The following is a 19,761-nucleotide window of genomic DNA, read 5'->3' as shown; positions in this document are numbered from 1 at the left end:
CCCCCCCCTTTTTTTTTTTTTCTGAGTTATGAGCCAAAACAAATGTGGGATGCCGTTCAAAATGTGAGATCACCTCATTTTTTAACACTCCTACCTTTGAAATGCCGTGGTCAGTTTGCTTCATGCTTTCCAGAAGTATTCTGTCCTGGCTTAACTTCATCTTGAGATTTCAGAGGGGCTCATAACATAGGCTAGCTAGAACCTTAGCTGTGGAGCACACTGATCTTTTCAGTAGCAGAAGAATAAGTGCCTTTTAAACCTCATTTGCCATTCACAAGTATCCTTCCGTTTTCTGTGAGTGTTGTTTTTGTTTCCCTTTCTCTCACTACCATATCTCAGTTTCTTCCTTTCTTTTCTTCACATTCTATGCTGCTTTTGCCTGTTTTCTCTCTCTTTCCTGTTTTACATAGAGACACATTAACAAAATTAAAACTAGAGTCCTGCAAAGCTAAGTGTGTCCTCTAATTTCTGTGCTGATGTATAATCTGATGAATTTTTCTTGCTCTAGATTTCAGCCCTGAGTCTGCAATTTAGCCTCTCTGCTTTCCATCTAGCTTTGAGCGCTGCTCAATTCTGAGATTTGCACACAGAGAACTGTGTAATGGGGTGTTTGCTTTTCTGCTCACCTCTGCTGATGTCACACTGATATCAAAGGGACATTTAACTTCAGTGGAGTTAAAGTGTTATCTTAACTGGACTGCATGCAGGAGTGTGCCCACAGGTCCCCATCAACTGCCATGAAAAGTCACAGTGGTTTTATACATGCAGTGTTACTCGTTTGTGTTCTGTATGTGCACACAAAGTAACTAAAAAATATCTAAAAATGATACTAATTATTGTTTATTTTCTGAATGAGTTTTGTTTCCTTTCCTTTTTAAGAAAATAGTATCACATTTAATAAAAAAATGAAGTATGGAAATAGTAATTATTTGGAGATGAAATGAAGGATGATCTAAGAACACAAGAGTTTTGAATAAATAGTTCTTCTAACTCTTTTTTTTTATATTTTCTTTTAATGCAGCCCTAGCTGCATATTCAGTATGGCATTTCAGTCTGTAAGTGAGCACTGAGCTTTCTAAGAATCTTAAGAATCAAGATTTCCAAGAATGGTAATTCTTACTTTATTTAGCCAGTGTTTAAACACATAAAACAGTATTCAGTCAGTAGCTTAGTTAGTAGAAGGTATGTAACTTCTTGTGGAAGTTTTCAGGAGAAGAAGCTTTCAGGACAAATTCAGCTAAGGAGAAAAGAAAAGACACGTTGTCAAAGTGCAGTAGAAGTCAGAAGGCAGCATGTTAAGAGATGTCAAATGTAAATGTAAGGGAAAGACAGAAAAGGAAAACAAGAATTGAACAGAGTATAAGTGGAAAGAAAAGTTCATGGGGAGCAGAGATAAACCATAGAAATCAGTCACAAAGTGGAAGAAAGGGATGAGCAAGGCTATGGGTAAAGAATAAAACATTTGTATACAGGGGAAGAAGTCTTTTAAAAAAAGACAGAAACTGATGGGACAGAAAAATAGTTGAGTGCAGTGTTTGTAGCAGGACTTTTGGAGCTTTGACTCCACTGCCATTGATGGTTATGATCAGTCCTGTCAGTGTTTTATATCTGTTTGGATAAGACAATAAAGTAAGGCTTTGATTAATTGTGCACTGGTACAGCTGAAAGGAAGGGAAAATGAAAAATGCCCTTTATCAGTGGCCAATTATTTATTACCTCCCTCTCCCTGGTTCTTTATGCTGCAGTTGACACATACATGTTTTTCTGATCACTTTTAGAGTGACACAAGTAAGAACCCTGCCTCGCTAACAATAAAGAATGTTTCATCCATGGACAGTGGATTGTGGATTTCCTGCATAGCAGAGAACATTGTGGGAGAGGACCAAGCCTCTGCTGAGCTCACGGTATACTGTAAGTATGCAAGCCTCCATACAGCTCCAGAGCCCAAACTGCATTGGCAGCCACTCTTTTGGGTATAAATATTTTTTGGGCATGCAGGCTGTTGAAACAAAAACCTTTAAGGCATATAAGCATGTGAACCATATACTGTGGTTAATGCTGGGAATAGCCCAACCATGGTTTCTGTATTTACCTTTTCAGTCCTGCATTGTGCTGAAAAAGTATTTCTAGATGATTTATCTTCCAGATAAGATGATCTGTAAAGAAAGGTCTGAAACGCAGGATACTCAGTGCCACTGCTCGCCACTGGAAGGCAAACCACTGAAAGACTTGTAATAGTGTGTATGTCCATGCTCACTGTCTTAGGAGTTAAGAAGTGTGAGCACATCAAAAAGCTCACAGAGTTAGTTATAAGAGATGATAAATGTTAAGCTTTTATTACCTAAAGCAGCAAGTGCTTCATTCAAAAAATAACACACATGTAACATTCTTACTGCCAGATATAAATTTATTTGTTATAGCTTTGAATAATATACTTATTTCTCTGGGCCAAGGAAGGGGGAAGGGACATGTAGTGTAGAGACACTGGCTTCTGAGATCTAAGCTTAGATCTAGGCTTTGGCCTGAACTCATTTTATATGAACTAGGCAGCATGTTTTCACAAGTTGCAACACTATGTTTAATTTAAGATTGAATGGAACACTTTGTAGACGGCAAACTTTGTTCAGCATGTTCTCATGCAGTAAACTAGAAAAAACACAGTAGATGTAGGTTTGTAGACTGAAATTGAATGTGTAATAGCTTTGTGAAGGGACATAAACTAGAAATGTTTTAACAGTATAAATGAGATTCTGAGCTTGGACACTTATGTGTGATAAAAGGGAGTACAACCAAATGAAATTGAATGCAGTTAAGAATAAATACCAAGGAAGATTTCTCGATAGTGAAATACTAGGCAAAATCTTGAAATAATCTCTGAGGGAAACAGAACAAGTCGGTGAACTCGAGGTGCTTAGCAGGTCTGAACAAAGAATGAGAAAATTTATTGCAGAAAACAGGCTTTCCCCAATAGAAGAATCCAGGGAATTAAGTAATCTGTTGTGGCTTTGGTTCTGTGAGAAAATAATATGAAAGTTTGGGTTCCTAGCTGAATATATTTCCAGTACTACTTGCTATTTGGCTAACTTTTAAAGTATTTTCAATACTTTTGTGTTCCTCCAGCACGCCTCTGCACCATCTTTTCAGCATAGTAAAGCTAAAATGTCTCTCTCCCCCTTCTCAGTGATCCGATAACTGAACTTCCCATACCTTACAGCGTTTAAGTGATTTAACAGGTGTTCAGTCTTTGTATGAAACAAGCTTGTTTTGTTTCTTTCTGAAGAATGGCTTCATTTCAGTTGTAAGCATAGCACACTAGGAAAAGAAGGTGGGTTCCTGTGTGAGTATTCTGCAAATAGGTGTCATTCCTACTAATAACATATTTTGTACTGATAATGTTGTCCCTGATAATGTTGTGGGGAGGTAAAGAAGGGAGGAAAGACATGTTCAGAACATTCTGATGTTTTTCACTTTTTTCCAATGTAGTCGCACCAAATATCACATTTATTGAATCTCCAACCCCGGATCACCACTGGTGTATTCCATTCACTGTGAAAGGGAACCCTAAGCCCACGTTGCAGTGGTTCTATGAAGGCGCTATACTGAACGAGTCTGAATACATCTGTACTAAGATACATGTTATCAATCAAAGTGAATACCATGGCTGCCTTCAGCTGGACAATCCTACCCACTTGAATAATGGTGCTTATACCTTACTGGCAAAGAATGAGTATGGAGAGGATGAAAAACGAGTTGATGCTCATTTCATGTCAGTGCCTGGAGATGGTGAGTATAACTTTTTATAATGCAACTAGGCAGTGTGTCCAATGGCACGAGGAGTGCCTATGTAGCATCTAGTGCTGTGTTGCAAAATGAGGTGCACTCTACGAAGTTGATGATAATACGTTGTTTATGACACCAGAGGGAGCTGGATAGAAAATAAGTAACACACAGGCAGTTTGGAAAAGGTCTCAGGTTGTGACAGGCATTTTGATGTCCAATTCTGATTGGTTTCAATGGAGCTTGGGCACCTACATGCCTAGGAATATTCCTGCTCAAGATGCTTGCTATGAAATATATGCATCATCACTTGCTCTAAAGGCTCCACCTCAGCTCTCCTGAACGTTATGTGAGCAGGCTTAAGGTGGACTAACTCATTGAACTGCAGGGATTACCATCAAGTGATTGATGTTCACTGTGGTTTGATCTTTCCCACATCTTCAAAACCACATGTGAAGTGACTGTAAGAATAAGAGGCATACATATAACCATATTGCTTTATGTGGAAAAAAACCTCTTGAGTGGATGTTGAACAACTGGAGTGAAAATGAAGGCATGTTTTTGCACAGTTGCTCAGTAATACTGAAAATATGAGCATGTGTGTACCTTTGGCTTTTTAGCCAAAGGATATAAATAGCCTTCTGTTTTGAAGCAGTAATGTGCACTGCTAATGTGATCAGCAAAAAGAAATCTGAATAGTTAAATTCTCTCTCCTAAATCGCAGGCTACAGACAGAAAAAAATATGATCTGTATTTAATGTTTTTCCCTGTTAGTTCAATCTTTAGGGAGAGAGGTGGCAAGTCTCTTGCATTCCCAGCCTTAAAATGAGAAAGTGAAGAGCTGATGCAAACAAGTTCTATTTATTCTTGCTGTCTTTAGTGCTCCTTTTTCTTCTCTGAAGTACATCCGTAAACTCATTACAGAAACATGCCGTGGTTTCAGCTAGTGACATCCTCTAATAATGCATTACAACAGTTCAGTAAAACAGTTCATTTAATAGGTGTTCTGCATACAGTGGAAGTTCTGTTACATTATTATTATTGTATGAACCTGGATTCATTTTCCTAACAGAATAACAGTTCCTCTAATATATTTAGGTGAATTGATAATTTTTTGTCTTTGATACAAACTCCTTCTACTATTCTGTTTTTTCCTGTAAGCTTCTCCCCTGCACACTTAAAATTTCCCACTGTGGCATTTTAAAACAGTAAATATAACTGTAGGTGTTCCACAAATGAGAAATTAGAAAAACAGCATTATTTATTTGTTCCATCCTCTTTATACTCATAAGGAAAATACACTTCCCAAGATAATCTGTGCTGTGCTCTTTAAGCATTTCCCAAGCTCTATTGTGGATTAAGCTTCACAAAGAGTAGAGAGCAAACTGAATTGTACAGGTTGTAACTGAATTAGAAATCAGTTCATGCATAGTGGATGGTACCAAAGAAATCTTAAAAATTAACAGTTTATCTACTTAGCCCCTCAGTAATGTTTTTATTGGGAGTTTTTCCTGTAAGAATCATGGCATTGAGCTTTATAAAATGTCATAACATTGTTGTCTTCTCCACTGAAGCTGGCATAAAAGCAAGCATTAAGAAACTAGAACCCTTTGTGCATTGTATTACGATTTTTGATTTAAACTATTTAAAGCACTGTCAGGCTTTTTAAACCCTTAGAAGGCTTTTTCAATGCTGTCGTTACTGTGTAGTTTCTTCTTTTGGCCCTCATCTTGTACAATGAACCATAAAGATTAAGGTCCACGCCCTGGTATTATGTTCATTTCCACGCCTTCATAACTGAATTAAATACCAGCCCTGATATTTCATGGGGTGGGGTATACTCACTGAGCTTTAAACTCATTACTTGGTTATTGCATCACTTACGGTCAAACGCTCTGAAGGTAAAAACACAAGATTAAAAAAACCTCCTCACCTATAATCCATATGTCTATTTAAATTAAATGAGACTATGTTTGAAGCATGTTCTGTCATCAGCAGTGTAATACTTCATTTTCAAAATTGCATCAAACATGATGAAGACATGATATGTTCTAAGATGCTCTCAACTTCCAGCATGCTACTTGCAGAACATTTTTCACTTTTCTGAGGATGAAGGCATAAAGGAGAGGAAAGCATGTTCCACAGTGGGATTAGTACTGAGTTAAAGATTAACACACCTAAATTGTAAATTAGGACTTTGTTTTAAACATGAAGGCATGGAAGTATTAATTTCATGTTAACTAGATTTTTAACTACCTTTAATCTGCTGAAGTTCTGTGATTCCTATTCTTGCTGAGGATGGCTTGATTATTTGCAACTACTCTGCAGCAAACAGTAAGGAAGAAATGTTCATGTTTTATTTTAGAGTCTTTCCCATGTTTGACCCAAAACAAATAATGAATGCAGGAGAAATCTTTACCAATAATAAATATTTTTAATTCACCCTATTAAACTCTTTTCTAAAATTCATCTGAAGGAATCCAGGTCACATAATATCCTGTCAAAGAAAAAGACTATGTTAAACATGCCTTAGAAATGGCATCTTACTTGTGCGGCACAAAAACATGGGGCTGTCTTTCAGAACTAAATTTTTTATTTGAGTGTTTTGCTGCTGCTTTGTTTTGAAAATGTCAGTTTTATAAAGAAAGAAGCAGCTACACCAAGTGTAGTTGATGCAGTTTATAAAGATGAATAAGTAGGGTAAGCCCCTTAATAGTTTATTTACGCAACAGCCTGTTGTAAAGGGGAGCAAAACAACAACGCTGTTTTGTGTTTGCCTTAAATGTGATTTTGTGTAAATGTGCAAAATTATTGTGGTGAAGTTTAATGTTAAAATAGCTTCAACAGATGTTTTGGTGATTGAGTAGGTAACATTTTTATGTAGGGAATACTAAATAGAAGTTTGGGTTTCATCCAGCATCTTGATTTTTGCAACTTTATTTGAAGTGAAGTATTTAGTAATGGAAAAGGTATTTTAAAGGAGTAGATGACTTCCTAGTTTATGTCCCTGGCAGGAGTTAGGTGTTTACTAATCTGGTTACTTCATGTCAATTCAAGTAAATATTAACAAAAATGTTGCCATATTAACAAAAATGTTGCAATTTAACTAATTAATAAAGGCCTGGGAATTCCCCCCTCCCTCCCCCAATATTACAGAAGGTAAACTAGAAATACTGTCTTTGAGCAGATGAATGTTTTATACCGGAAAAAGTGAATCCAAGAACTTTTATGGACAGAAAACCCTGGTCAGATTTTGCTTGACAAGCAATAGTACTAGCTTTCTTCACTTGTTATTTATTTCTGCTTATTTACATGACAGATCTTATGGTGTCTGTTAACCTGTATCTCTGGATACTAGAATATCTTCAAATGCTTTTGAAAATAAACCTAATTATCTGTTGCCATTCTGCAAATAGGTTGCAACTCTGTTAATTTTATTTCCAAACCAGCTAAAAGAAAGAGTAAAAATATGGAAGAGATGATTAAGAACTGACTATGTAAGCTATGCTATAAACTATAAACCAGATGAACTGGTATGTTGAATTATAACACAAGTATCTTTCAAAGTGTGAGCAATCTAGCTGTATACTAATTTCCATGGGCATTCTGTGCATTGTATGCTTACATCTGTGTTTAGTTTTACATATGCGCAGTAATTAGAGAAAGCTGAAAACTGAAACTAGTAAAATTTAGAAAAGTGCAGACTAGATGGTTATCCATTTGCTTGTGTAAGGTTGGCTTCCAAGACATCTGACTCTTTTGGTAATAGTTCTGTTTGTGTATCAGCTGAGCAGCTGGCTTCTTGGAAGCACCCTTTTACACAGTGAATAAAATGGTGCTGCTTAGGGCATTGCTACCTCTAGCCTTCAATTTACCAACTCACAGCTAAACAGGTTTACTGTCACAGTACTGGGTGGAAGTCAGTGAACTGTCAGTGCTCACTGTTAGGGTCAGGGAGAATTTTACCATTATTTTTTTCAACAGGAATAGTTACTGTTCCACTTATTCCGGATATATGCTAGCAGTGGAAAGCAGAATTTTTCCCAGTTGGGAAGTATGCTTGCTTTTGAGTGCCCTGTGCATTAGCTATTTCACATGAAGCAGAATATGAACCTTTGAGATAGCTCAAAAATGGTTGTAAATGTAATCTGATTAACAGGTACTGCAATATGTTGATGTTGCTTTGGTTTTGTGTAGGTTATGATCATTGCTATTGCAAATAACGTGTCTACTCTTAAAACATTTCTAAAGAAACTCTTATTCTGCCATCATTTGCAAAGTATTTACAAAGGCTTTTTCTTTTTTTTTTTTTCTCTTCTTCTTGTACAGGTAGTGGCCCAATTGTGGATCCAGATGTTTATGGTATATATTTTATTTCCTTTTTGTTTTATTTTAATGATAGAAATTAATGAACTGAAACAATTAGAAGACTGAATATCAGGCTCAGTTAAATTGAAATGGCAGATAATATATGCACAGTTCTATAAAGTACTTTTGTTTCTCCTCCTGCCTTATATTATGGAAGAGAAATAAGGGCAATATGACATTTTACTTACTCTGCTGCTTTTGATTCACATTAGGAGAAGCACAGATCCACTGATACAAAAGGTTGCAATTGATCTTGTAGGATGATAGCTGTCTGGTGATGTAGCTCACAGACATGAGATTTTGAGAACCTTTCAGAGACATTTCTTGGCAGGAAGAGAATTAGTGATTTCTCCTTCTGTAACTTAATTTATTATTGTAGGGATGATTCCATACTTGTTTTCCCTCCAAATATGTACCTGTAAATCCCACTTAAATATGAGGTTGGTGAGATGGGCGATTTGAGTTGTGCTAGCTGATCACAGCCTGCAAGACTTCATCCTGATGAAAGCAGCCTTCCTTTTTATTCCTGCTTTTTCTTTCTCCTGTTGGAAACTGCTGTCTTTGATCTTTGTTTCAGTGACTCAGTGCTTACTTTGAGAAGCACTTTGTAGTCCAGAGTGTTTCCCTAATTATTCCAAATTGAGAAGTCCGGATAGTGAGTTGAATTGATGAGGCCAGCTGGAAAGTCCAGGAACAGATACACTTCTTTGGAGAACCACTGCCTGCATGGCTCATTATGGGAAACCCCCACTCTCTCTTGGATGAGCTCTCCCCAGAGACTGAGCAGTTTAATGACTTCTTTTTAGACTGCTCTATATCTATGCTAACCTGCTTACCCAAAACTTGTCAGAAGATTTAAAGCACATCCTGCCCCTGGCGGTTATCCTTTTAAAATGAGTTTTAGACCCCCATGCTAATCATGTTACAAATGTGCCCAGTGTAATGGGTAAAGATGGTGGCAGAGTCCTTGATCCTGCTGGGCACTGGCACTAGCTGTGTGTCTGTCAGTCTGTTTGGTTATGGGTGAAGTTAAAGGGAACTGCAAGGTACTTCCCTGTGTTGGGGTGCTGCAGGGATGAGTGCTCCCCATGGAAGCCTATCAGGGCAGGGCCTGGCAGCCAGGCCAGCCCCACTGCCCCAGCCAGGACTGGGGCAGCCAGGAAGCCCACAGACAGACACCCACAGGTGGGCCTGGTTCAGCGGGGCTCATGGCCAGGCAGTGCCAGGCTGTGAGAAGATGAGAACACCAGCAATAGAGGGCAGGGAACCCCAGCCTTGAGTATCCTTCTATGCAGAGCAAAACCCTTCATAGCTGGGTTTGGTCTGTCTCTTTGGAATTGACCTTCTTTGTCCTGTTGTCCATGAGGTCATTTCCAAACATTCTCCGTTGTTTCAAACATGCAACAGGAAATGGAAGAAATGATAAGGTCTCAGCAGGCTGTGTGACACCGTGTTTGCCAGGAGGAGCCCTGGCTGCACAAGGCAGTCTCTCTGCCTCAAGAACGGAACAGTTGCTAGTGCCTCTGGGGCTCACCTTGCAGAAAAGGCAGAGAACAGAGTCTGGCCTGGTCCTGTAGCTGAGAAGTAGCTGGGAAGTAGCTGAGAGAAAAAAAAGCCACTCACCCAGGGCTAAGCAGGATGTCAAATCACAGGTGACCGTGTGAGGTACACTGTGCTGGAGAACCTGGCCCTCAAGTCCCGAGTAGCATGAGTCAAGAGGTGTCAACCTGTCTGTATCAGAGTACTTGATGTCTATGTCAAGATTTCATGAGCAGGAATTTGTGTAACTCAGGATCACCTGGTTTTTGCTGGATAGCTGTTGTGCTTGTTTTCCTTGCCTGGCTCACTGATTTCAAGAGTCTTTGAAGATGTGGCGCTAGTTCAAATGCAAGTGCTTCACATTTGGACAGCAGGGAATGGCAATGCAACACCAGCATACTGACACGGCCTGCTTCAGCTCTTGCCCACTCTAATATAAAAGTGCATTCAGAGGATTTACAGAATATTCTGCATAGTTCTCATTAGTCCTTCAGGGTGTGATTTCCACTAGCTTAGTAAAGACATGAATATAAACAGAGCTTAGTAAAATGCATCTCCTTTTGCTCACCGCTATTTACAGGTAAAACTAAGAGCAAAACATTTCCCCCTTGAAAGTTTGTATTACAGAACCAGAGCAGTGAAGGCTGGAAATACTTGTTTTCTGTAGTGGTCTTAAAAAGCTTGATAAATACAGGGTTGGTCAAAACTGTCTTTGTTGAGATTTTCCCAGCTACTTGTAAAAGAAGCCTTGTAGGCTGAGATACTTGTTTTAAAGCAGTCTCTGCTTTTAAGTGAATGAAGTCTTCTGCTTTGCTATGGCAGAGGGTGTGCACAGCCACTTCATCCGATGTCCCTGCTCTTGCGCAGGTGAGCCGTTTGGGCAGAGTTTGTGCTGCCCGCAGTTAGGAGTCACTGCTGTTCTAACCTTGCTGCATAGGAAGCTGTAGGCATAGTGATGCAGTGCTGAGTCAGAAAACCTAAATGGTAAAAGACCAGGAAATTAAATTTTGTTTCTCATGAAAGCTCTGTTTACTTAATACGTATTTCGACTTGAGAGAGTCCTGTCCTTCACCATGCAAGGTGTAGAGCCAAAACAGGCTACATGAGCTGATTAGACAACCTGACTGGACTGACTGTAGTGTTGATGCCAGAAGTAACTCTGCAGCTTCATGTAGCAAGAGATCTGCAAGTGAGTGCTTTGCAGAAAACATATGTGTTCATGCATGCATGAAGATCAAAAGCCCAGTGCAGCTGAGGTCTCCAAAGTGCCGTAGGGGTTTGCAGACCCTCCGAGGGTCTCAAACTCAGCAGCACTTCTGGAGTTTGAGGAGCTCCTGCCTCTGTGATTAGTGAGAGCTATGCCTCTATGCTCTGCTATTTCAGATTCACAGTAGAAATTTAATCTGTAGGCTTACAGCACTGATTTTAATAAAAATGTAAAGAAATACACAGTAAATTGCAAATTGAAATTGCAGTGCTGAAGGTGCGTTTTGTAATAGATGGAGTTACTGCCCTTGTTTGTGCCTTTAATCTGCACACATTACAGTAATAAAATTGAAATTTTACATACAATTTTTGGTGTAATCATAAAATACATGCAATTTTTATATTTTTATACTGCACATTTCTCTAAGTTCACATGTGTATTATTTAATCCTTTTTATCTCATTTGAATAGTTTTGAAAGGAAATAATGGAAAGTAAATAGCTGTGTTTCATTTAAAAATAGTTAGAAATAAATTAAGCCATGTTCTTGATTTTTTTGTTTTTGTTTTTGTTTTTGGATTCACCCCACAGACCTGACAGTGGAATTACTTTGATGAATCAAATTTCTTCATACCATCTCCAACTTATAATTTTTTTAACATTTACCTTTGTGACACTTTATGAAGCTAGATGGTAGCCTCTGTACACAGAACAGTATTTTAAATTATTTTTTAAACAAAGAAAACCATCTATTTCACATTTTATAGTAATGGACTATCTAAAAATTGTCTGCCAAATTTGTCTCAGCTAAACAAAAGTCCCCAAGCAAATTTCTGAGACTGTCCTCCATTTGGCTGAACACACGGCTGCAGAAGTTCAGTGTAGAGGGCAGTCTTTCATTTTTAATGGGAAGTCAGAAGCGCAATGAAATAGCTATATGGATGGAGTTCTTATTTAACTCCAGTTTTTCCAGTAGAGATACACAGAAGCAATGGGGTAGATTACTTCTCTTTTAAAGTTCATCAGTCATAATACAATTGTTTTATTATTTGCCACAGTGATTGCCCCTTGAAATGTTCAAGCTATATTAGCATTTATGTGTTGTTTCCAAAGAGTCCTGAGAGCTGTTAGTGGCCATTTTACGGAGCAGAAATAATAGAGACAACACTTTCCCCTCTAAGATTACAGAATTATAAAAGCAATCTTTTTTCCCTTCCTAAGAGTATGAAACCACGCCTAATGATCTTGGAGACACCACAAATAACAGTAATCAGATCACTTCTACAGATGTTTCCAACAAAGAGAATGAAGATAGCGTCACTGTAAGTATATACATTGTTTCCTGATCTATAATCTCGGTGGACTTTCTGGCTATACAACTCACAAAACTGTGGAGATTGTCATAGGACCCTGAGCTAACTTTGGAAAAAAAACAAACCATGTCTTTCCCTTTTTTTTTTGTCTTTTTTTCTTTTTTTTTTTTTAGATAATAACTTTTGATAGTTATTCATGCTTTTTTTGAACAATTGTAATTTTTTAGCCTGAGACTTTGCTTATAATTTTAACCTAGGAGAGCAACTCTTTATTTACAAAACAAAGTGATCCAAAGTGATTTGAAGAATGTGGTTTGAATTCCAGTCCTGTAGTCAGCTCCTCCTTAAAGAGAGGATGTGCTGCAGTGAACTTTTAAATTCTAATTGTATGTTTTTAAACCATGATTTCATATAGGTTTCTGGTCAAATAATTTGCAGTAGATTTTAGTATAAATGGCTGAATTGGTGGATCCCCTACTTTGCTGCTTTGCCTCTCATGCTCTCCTGATGTGAATTGTTGGAAACGGGCAGTGAGTGGCCCGTGGTAGATTCTGCAGCCTCCCTGCATCAATGACTCCATAAAGCAGCAGGCAGTGAAGAGCATGTATGTTCATGAACCAGAGGGCAGACTGAGTTGGGACACTGTGCTAAAGAAACAGGAGGATCACAGACAATCTTAACCTCATCGAATAACAGAATGATTGAATGGCTGAGGTTGCAAAGGGACCTCTGAAAATCCTCTGGTCCAGTCCTCCTTGAAGTGGGGACAGTGTGGTTTCTCAGGTTTATGTCCACTTTGGTTTTGGTATCTCCAGGTGTGGAGACTCCTGTACCAGTGTTCATCCACCCTCACAATAGCAAATGTTCTTCCTATGTGATTTTATTACATCTTTACTTATGACATTCCACTCCGCTGGAAGGGAAAGGAGTGCCTCTGACCTGCCTTTAATGTGTAGGATGTTGAAAAAGTTGTTCTCAGAGGTGTCTGAATCTCAGCTCTCTGCAGGGTAGATGAAACTTCAAGAAGTGGCTCTTTTCTGTACTCTCTGATTTGAGTGCTGGTATTTCCCAGTTTAAATTAATTTCTTTACCTAACGGGGTTAATCTGATGGTATGTGAATGTCTTTGAAGGTAGTTCATGAGAAGAAAACAAGCAGATCTTTTTGTGTCTTCTTTTTTCAGGTGTATGTTGTTGTGGGAATTGCAGCACTGGTGTGCACTGGCTTAGTAATAATGCTCATTATTCTGAAGTTTGGAAGACACTCTAAGTTTGGGATGAAAGGTAAGTAGGGTTGTTTTTTCCATAATAGCTGTGGGTTGTGTGAGCTGATACTTTAGGCTTCTGCACTGAGAGCAGTCAAAATAACTAGTGCCATTACATTTAGTGCCCTGTTCACTCACCAGGTAAGTAAGTAAGGGCAGAGGCAGATGTAGACAGTGTAGAATTTTGGATCAAACTCTTCTACTTCTCTTTTTACTTGTGACAAATCCCATTTCTTTCTCTTGTGCTGCAAAGCCCCCTGGGATATTTCCTGGAGTAAAATATTACTTGAGTCAGTGTAGGCAGGAGGAATTTACTCTGATACGAGTCTAATTACAAGAATTTGATGAGAATCTATGCTGTAGGAAAGAGGTACTTCAGACCATACTACAAATGTCACCACAAAGTTAAGGTGATAGATTCGAAGGATAAAAATGGCAGTGGTGGGAAGTGCATTTGCAGTGGGTCCTGTCATACTGGTGCTTTCTGACAGATGCGTGCATTTTCTTGAGCTTCTGTTTGTGTCTTGGAAATTAGCAGCTGGAGAGACTGGCAAGTGCTCATGTTCCTGTGTAAGGAAGTTATCTCAGTCCTTTCCTTTATTAATTTATTTATTTTATAGCTACATGGAGGTATGTGTATCATGGAAGTACCTACAACTCCATTACTGTACTATTTTACTGATACCATCAGTCTGTGTCTGGCAATGTGGCTGAAATGGTATTAAAAAAACCAACACATGCTTTCTTGTTGAGGGGACTCGAAGGTGCTTTGCTGTGTGCTAAAGGAGTTCAGATTTTGTTCTTAGGGTATTTAGGTGAGCTTCTGTGGAGAGAGTGGTAAGTAATCCTTTGGTAGGCTCCTGTCACCCATAGGTCCTTTCTCTCAGCTATGCTTTTGACATAGTACCACATGATTCTATGTTATAGTAACCCTTACTTGCTCTTGGCAAGTGTTTTTTTTCAGAAGGAATCTACTTCTATTTTGTGCTCCTTTATTCTGTTTAAAGGAGAGTTACTGGAACAAATGAGATTTGAGCAGAGCAGAAGTGTAGTCGGTGAAGATTATTTTACTAAGATGGTAACCTCCTCTGCTATGACATAGTCTCTGTTCTTTGGTGTAGCATTAGAAAAGGATAGTCGTTGTAAAATACCCTGAATAGCAACATGGGGGCAGCAGTATAGAGCTACATAGTTTTGGCTAAAGACTAGAACAAATTTTCTGCAACTAAACTACAGTTCAGCATAAATTTTAATTGTGCCTGAAGCTTTCTGGATTGCATTTAGAGAGCTGAAGTAGGTGGAAACTAAATGGAAGCAACAATGAGAAGTGTCTGATGTTAGCTCTTTAAAGCTGAATGCTTGTTAAAATTTTTTTGTTTGTTTGTTTTGGGTTTTTAGTTGTTTTTTTTCTTTCAAATGTTCCATTGAAATTCAGAAAATGAAATACATAGACAGGGAATCAGCACTGTGTGTTCCATAGAAAACGTTTTTATGTAATAGATGAAACTTTCACCTCATTTGGGTTCACAGCAGGCATCTGCATCTTCTTGAGGCATTGGTTTTATGCCTCATATTTTTAAATGCCAGTTTATCCCATGTTTTGCACCATGCATCATCTGCCGGCTTCCTAGACTGTGTCCTTGCTGAGTCTTTCTGTGCTTGAAGTGCTTGAGCATGGCTAGATTCAGTGACTAACAGTAGAGCAGGCAGTTATGCCTGAACTATGCTGCATCAGAGCTGCCTGTACCTGGAAACACTGCAAATATTGAAGAGCCACAGAGGTCACGTGCTTCCATTGTCTTCTTTCCGTTATTGTACTGAACAGAAAATAGTCCAGTTCATCTGATAGGGAGCACCAGGTCCTTGGGGAGCTTACAGTAGTTTTGCAGTACTCATCAATTTCTTATCAAAATCTGTTAAAGAGCTGTATAAAAATAATTTTTGGCTTTTACCTTCCTGTTTTGTATCTAAGGGGAGAGGGACAGATTGGCATATGTTCATTTAATTCAGTTACCTTTTCAAATTGTTCTGAAAGACTGTTTTTGCTGGTAAGGAGAATGAGCAAAACACTCATTCACCACCAGTAAAATTTTGTTAAACATTTTGTTTGTGTTGCCTTGGCTTCTGGTTGAAATTGGGTTGCACATACAAGGCAATAATTGTAATTCTTACCTTGTTTGTTTTCACTCTGTCACTTAGAGCTAGGGAAAATAGCAGGTGTTGATGATTATCTTCAGGAAGAGTATTAATACAGTGATCTGTACCAGAAATAGAGTTAGTACAAAAACACTGTCAGTAAACTCTCATGTTGTGCTAGACTTCCAAGCTTCCATTTCCAAATTAATCAGAGTAACTAGTGAAAAATAATTCTCTCATTTCTCTGCTTGTGTACATTTTAAGCACCTTCTTATAGAGGGTCTGGTGCTAACAGCTTTGTGTGAAGAGCTGCTTCTGGTTGCTTAAATCTGGAGGTTAGGTTTTTACACCCTTGCGAGATGCTGCAGCATAACTGGTGAAAGCTTCAGTTGATTTTTTAAATGTATTCATTAAAATTTGTGGGTTGCTCTTACAAAACACCTTGGCTTGCTTTCTTGCTGGATGATGTAAAAGTGCTTATGCAGGCTGTCAATACAGCTCTTATAATTTCGTGTGTTTTTCTTACTCCAACTAACCTGCTTATGAAACTGGAAAATAGCAAGGAAACTGGAGTAGAGAGGGCAGGGGAAGGTTTGTGAATTCCCTGAGAGGATTTGTAAAATAATCATTCTGTTAATGTTTTATTCTACCTCCTCCATTGAATAACAAATGTAAATGAACAACTAGTTGAAATACAATAATCTGATACACAGTTTGCAAATGTTATAGCAGCATGCCAGTAAGCATAAGAATGGAAGTGTGGGGGAAACTTAAGAAAGATAACTCAGTGGATAAAGGTTGAAATAGCATAATTTGGTAAAAGGATATATACGTTTTTGCTGATTTCAACTGTAATAAATTTTAGCTTAGGGTGTCTCTATTGTAGAAACAAGGCAATATATTTAGTACTCCTTGCTTGTTAGGAAAGCTGGAAGTGGATGGTTGTGGACAAAACTATTATCATACTCACTGTCCAGTAGAGAGAAATGCTGTTTCTGTAGGTTTCACCAAAATAAAAAAGGAGAGAGTACCAGCTCCTCCACGGGTAACCCCTTCCGTCTTCTAAGATGCTAACAAATACAGCCTGACAGAAGTATAAGGGAACACAGGTGTACTTAATCCCTTTGGGGTGAGAGGGTTTTTTTAATATTTGTATAAAGTTTCTGCCAGTTCTCTGAGCTGTGTGCAGTACTGCAGAGGTAAGGGAACAAACTGAGTCTGAAATTCCCATTGTACTTAGACAGTGCCAACTATCTTCTTGTGCCTGTGGGCTTGGGTGTCTTTAAAAGGTACTTATCCTTATGCAGGTGCTTACTGAACTACCTGCCATGTCTAAACATAAGTCCTGGCTGTAAATGCCTCACCCCTTTCATGGTCTCTCCAATTTGTGCAGTTCAGGGTACAGAAATTTGTCTTTCTCTGATGAGATAATGAGATAGTGTGTGTTGCTTTAAGAAAGAAAACAGTGTCCCTTTTAGGACAAACACCCCAAAATACTGCCTTTCCTTTGAGCCCTTGCTAGCTGCTTGTCATATTTTTTCCAGTTTCAAGTTTGGACTGTCAGTTAGGATGCTGTGCTCTTTCTCCAGGCTGATTAAAATTTATGAACATACCCATGGATTTTGCCTGCCAAAGTCAAACCTGTATTTTCTCCTACCTCTTGATAGCTTTTTCTCTCCAGTGATTTCTGTATCTTTTGTGCTAGACCAACTTCTTTGAAAACTTTTAAATTAAAAACATTGGATATTCCAACATTACCTTCAGACTAATGGGATGTTTTTTCTTCTCTGTGTGTCATTAACTAGATTATTGTTTCTTGTGAACTCTTTTGGTCTTAAAGATAGTACAGGAGATGGCTGATTACAAGTCATCTGCAGTTGCAGCGTATCTCTCAGTTGTCTTACAGTATTTTAGTTGGGGTAAGAAACATTACAGCTACATCATGCAGGTGGGAGTTGTCCCTGCCCATGGCAGGGGGGTTAGCTCTAAATGATCCTTAAGGTCCTTTCCAACCCAAACTGTTCTATGATTCTTTGTTTCTATGAATTTTGCAGTGTTTGCCAGATAATGAAGATCAGTTTGTAGTGTGGGAACATGCTTTTTGCTTAACCTTCAGTAAGTCACTGAAATACTGAATTTTTTGAGTTTCTGTTTGTACCTGTAGAAGTGATTTGTGCTGTGTTGTACTTACCCAGACTGATTCTGTGGGTGTTGATCCTTTAATATCTTTAGAACATTTAATTATTTTGTCAATGAGTAGAGTATAGAAAAAGGATTAATTTATGTGAGTTAGTGTTGTAAGACAAGACATAGAAAAAAATGAATGTGCTCAAAACCACAGTACTTTTAGTGAGCAGACATGTAAAGACAATTATGATCTTGCTCATCTGAACCACACACAAAAGGCTATTTTTATTGCTTAACAGTGGCATTCCAATGCCTGAAGTCATGGGCAGATCATTCAAATTGTCTGTTTCAGGTGCATCGCTAGTATAATGGGGGAAGTAATATTTACTTATCACAGGAACATTTGGAAGATATAGTTAATGCCTAAATACCTTACTCTGAAGGAACAAATTGCTGTAAGTACTTCAAAGAACGAAAGTGCTTGTGAACCCATCTGTGAAAATAATTTTGTGTAAAGGATTTTATAAAGATCTTAAAAGATTTAAGCCACAGTTTTCTTGTGTTCCAATAAAAAAAAGACGTGTCTCTTAAAGGATTGTTTGGGCCCATGTCACCCTATCAAAGCATGTTAAGCACTTCTAGCTTTCCATTGTTACTATTTATGAAAAATTTGGTCTCTAGGTCTCAGTTTTCTGTTTCTGTCTGCTACTAGGTTTTCTGAGTCTGATCCTAAAGTGCAAGATGCAAGAGAGGAATGTAGCTGTGGTTCTGTGGCAGAACCAAGTCAGAGGATGACATACCCCATATATAAGAATACACACACACACACACACACACACACATATATATCTATAAGAATTTAGGGAGACATCTCAAATCTGAAGTTGGGAATTTTTAATGATCAGATGGTGCATTTGACCATGATCTCCTTTAGTTGCAAAATTCCAACTCAGTTATAATTATTGAGGCAGAAAAGGAACTATTAACTTGTTGACAGCTTTTAATGATTCCGACTACTGTACTGATGAATAGTATTAATACAGAAACATTATCTGAGACCTTGTGTCTATTACTAGTAAACATATATGGAAAGCTAATGTAAACAAGTACCTGTTGTATTCCTCTCCCCTTGCCCTGTAAAGAGGCATACAAGCAGGCGATGGGATGAAAGGACTGCACATGTATGTGGTGTGCATGAAGTGAGATGAGCTGGACAGATAGGGAGATGCTGAGTAGAGGACAGCTTAGAGGTGAAATGGCAAGAAACTGAAAAGAAATTAGACTAATAAGGGATGCAGAGGAAATGAGGAGAGCTGAAAATGATAGTTGCCAGAGCTCTACCTTGTTACGGGCTACGGCTTACAGAAATAGCACAGCTCCTAGATCAAGGTGGTGGCAGATGAATCAGTCTTAAAGGTGTAACCTGCAGAGATCCAACACCTTGTTCTGTGTACATCCACATTTCCTTCCCAAGTCTTTATTTTACAGAGCTCAGTGTTTCTCTTTTAGTTTCTTATGTGAAAAGCGTGAACACATACCTGCTTTTATGCAAATTTTTACCTATATGCAGGTCATGCTATTTTGGGAATATATGGGTTTGTGAAGATGAATTGCAGGACATCCCATGGATAATTTTAGAGAGAAACGAGAATGGATGTAGAAAGAAATAAGAGGATGAGAGGAAAGGGAGAGAGGAGAGAGGGTGGGTCATAACAATTAAAGGTTTACCAATTACCAGGGTGAGATGAAGCAGAGAGACAGGTTGGAAGAAGTATTCAGGTGTGAGGAGTGAATGGGAAGAAGGAAAAGGAGCAAAGAGTAGCAAAGCCAGCTTGCAGTACTTCCTAATTTCTTTTTGGTTGGTCCAGTTCTCCAATGCTATAAGCACCATTTACTATGAAGTGCTTAGTTTTTATCATCGTTTGCAGAAGTGCTGAGGCTAGGCGAAGCTAGAAAACTGGATGTCAAAATCCAAGCAGTTCTTAAAAAACATAGGTGGAAACAAGAATAGGTGATAAATAGAAGGCATTCCT

The 19,761-nt window shown here is 38.4% G+C and overlaps 1 protein-coding gene across 1 annotated transcript in view; it reads left to right on the top strand.

The window, feature by feature from the left end:
* The window catches only part of NTRK2 (neurotrophic tyrosine kinase, receptor, type 2), a 195,014-nt gene that overhangs the window by 27,895 nt on the left and 147,358 nt on the right, over window positions 1-19,761 (top strand). Inside the window, exons 6-10 of the mRNA XM_009995463.1 lie at window positions 1,779-1,911; window positions 3,484-3,783; window positions 8,107-8,139; window positions 12,111-12,211; window positions 13,385-13,484. Of these exons, the coding sequence (XP_009993765.1) occupies window positions 1,779-1,911; window positions 3,484-3,783; window positions 8,107-8,139; window positions 12,111-12,211; window positions 13,385-13,484 (667 nt within the window). The remainder of the gene's footprint in view (window positions 1-1,778; window positions 1,912-3,483; window positions 3,784-8,106; window positions 8,140-12,110; window positions 12,212-13,384; window positions 13,485-19,761) is intronic.

Source organism: Chaetura pelagica, unplaced genomic scaffold (assembly GCF_000747805.2).
Source record: "Chaetura pelagica isolate M959 unplaced genomic scaffold, ChaPel_1.0 scaffold473, whole genome shotgun sequence".
Classification (NCBI taxonomy): Eukaryota; Metazoa; Chordata; class Aves; order Apodiformes; family Apodidae; genus Chaetura; species Chaetura pelagica.
This window is presented reverse-complemented; position numbering and strand designations above follow the sequence as displayed.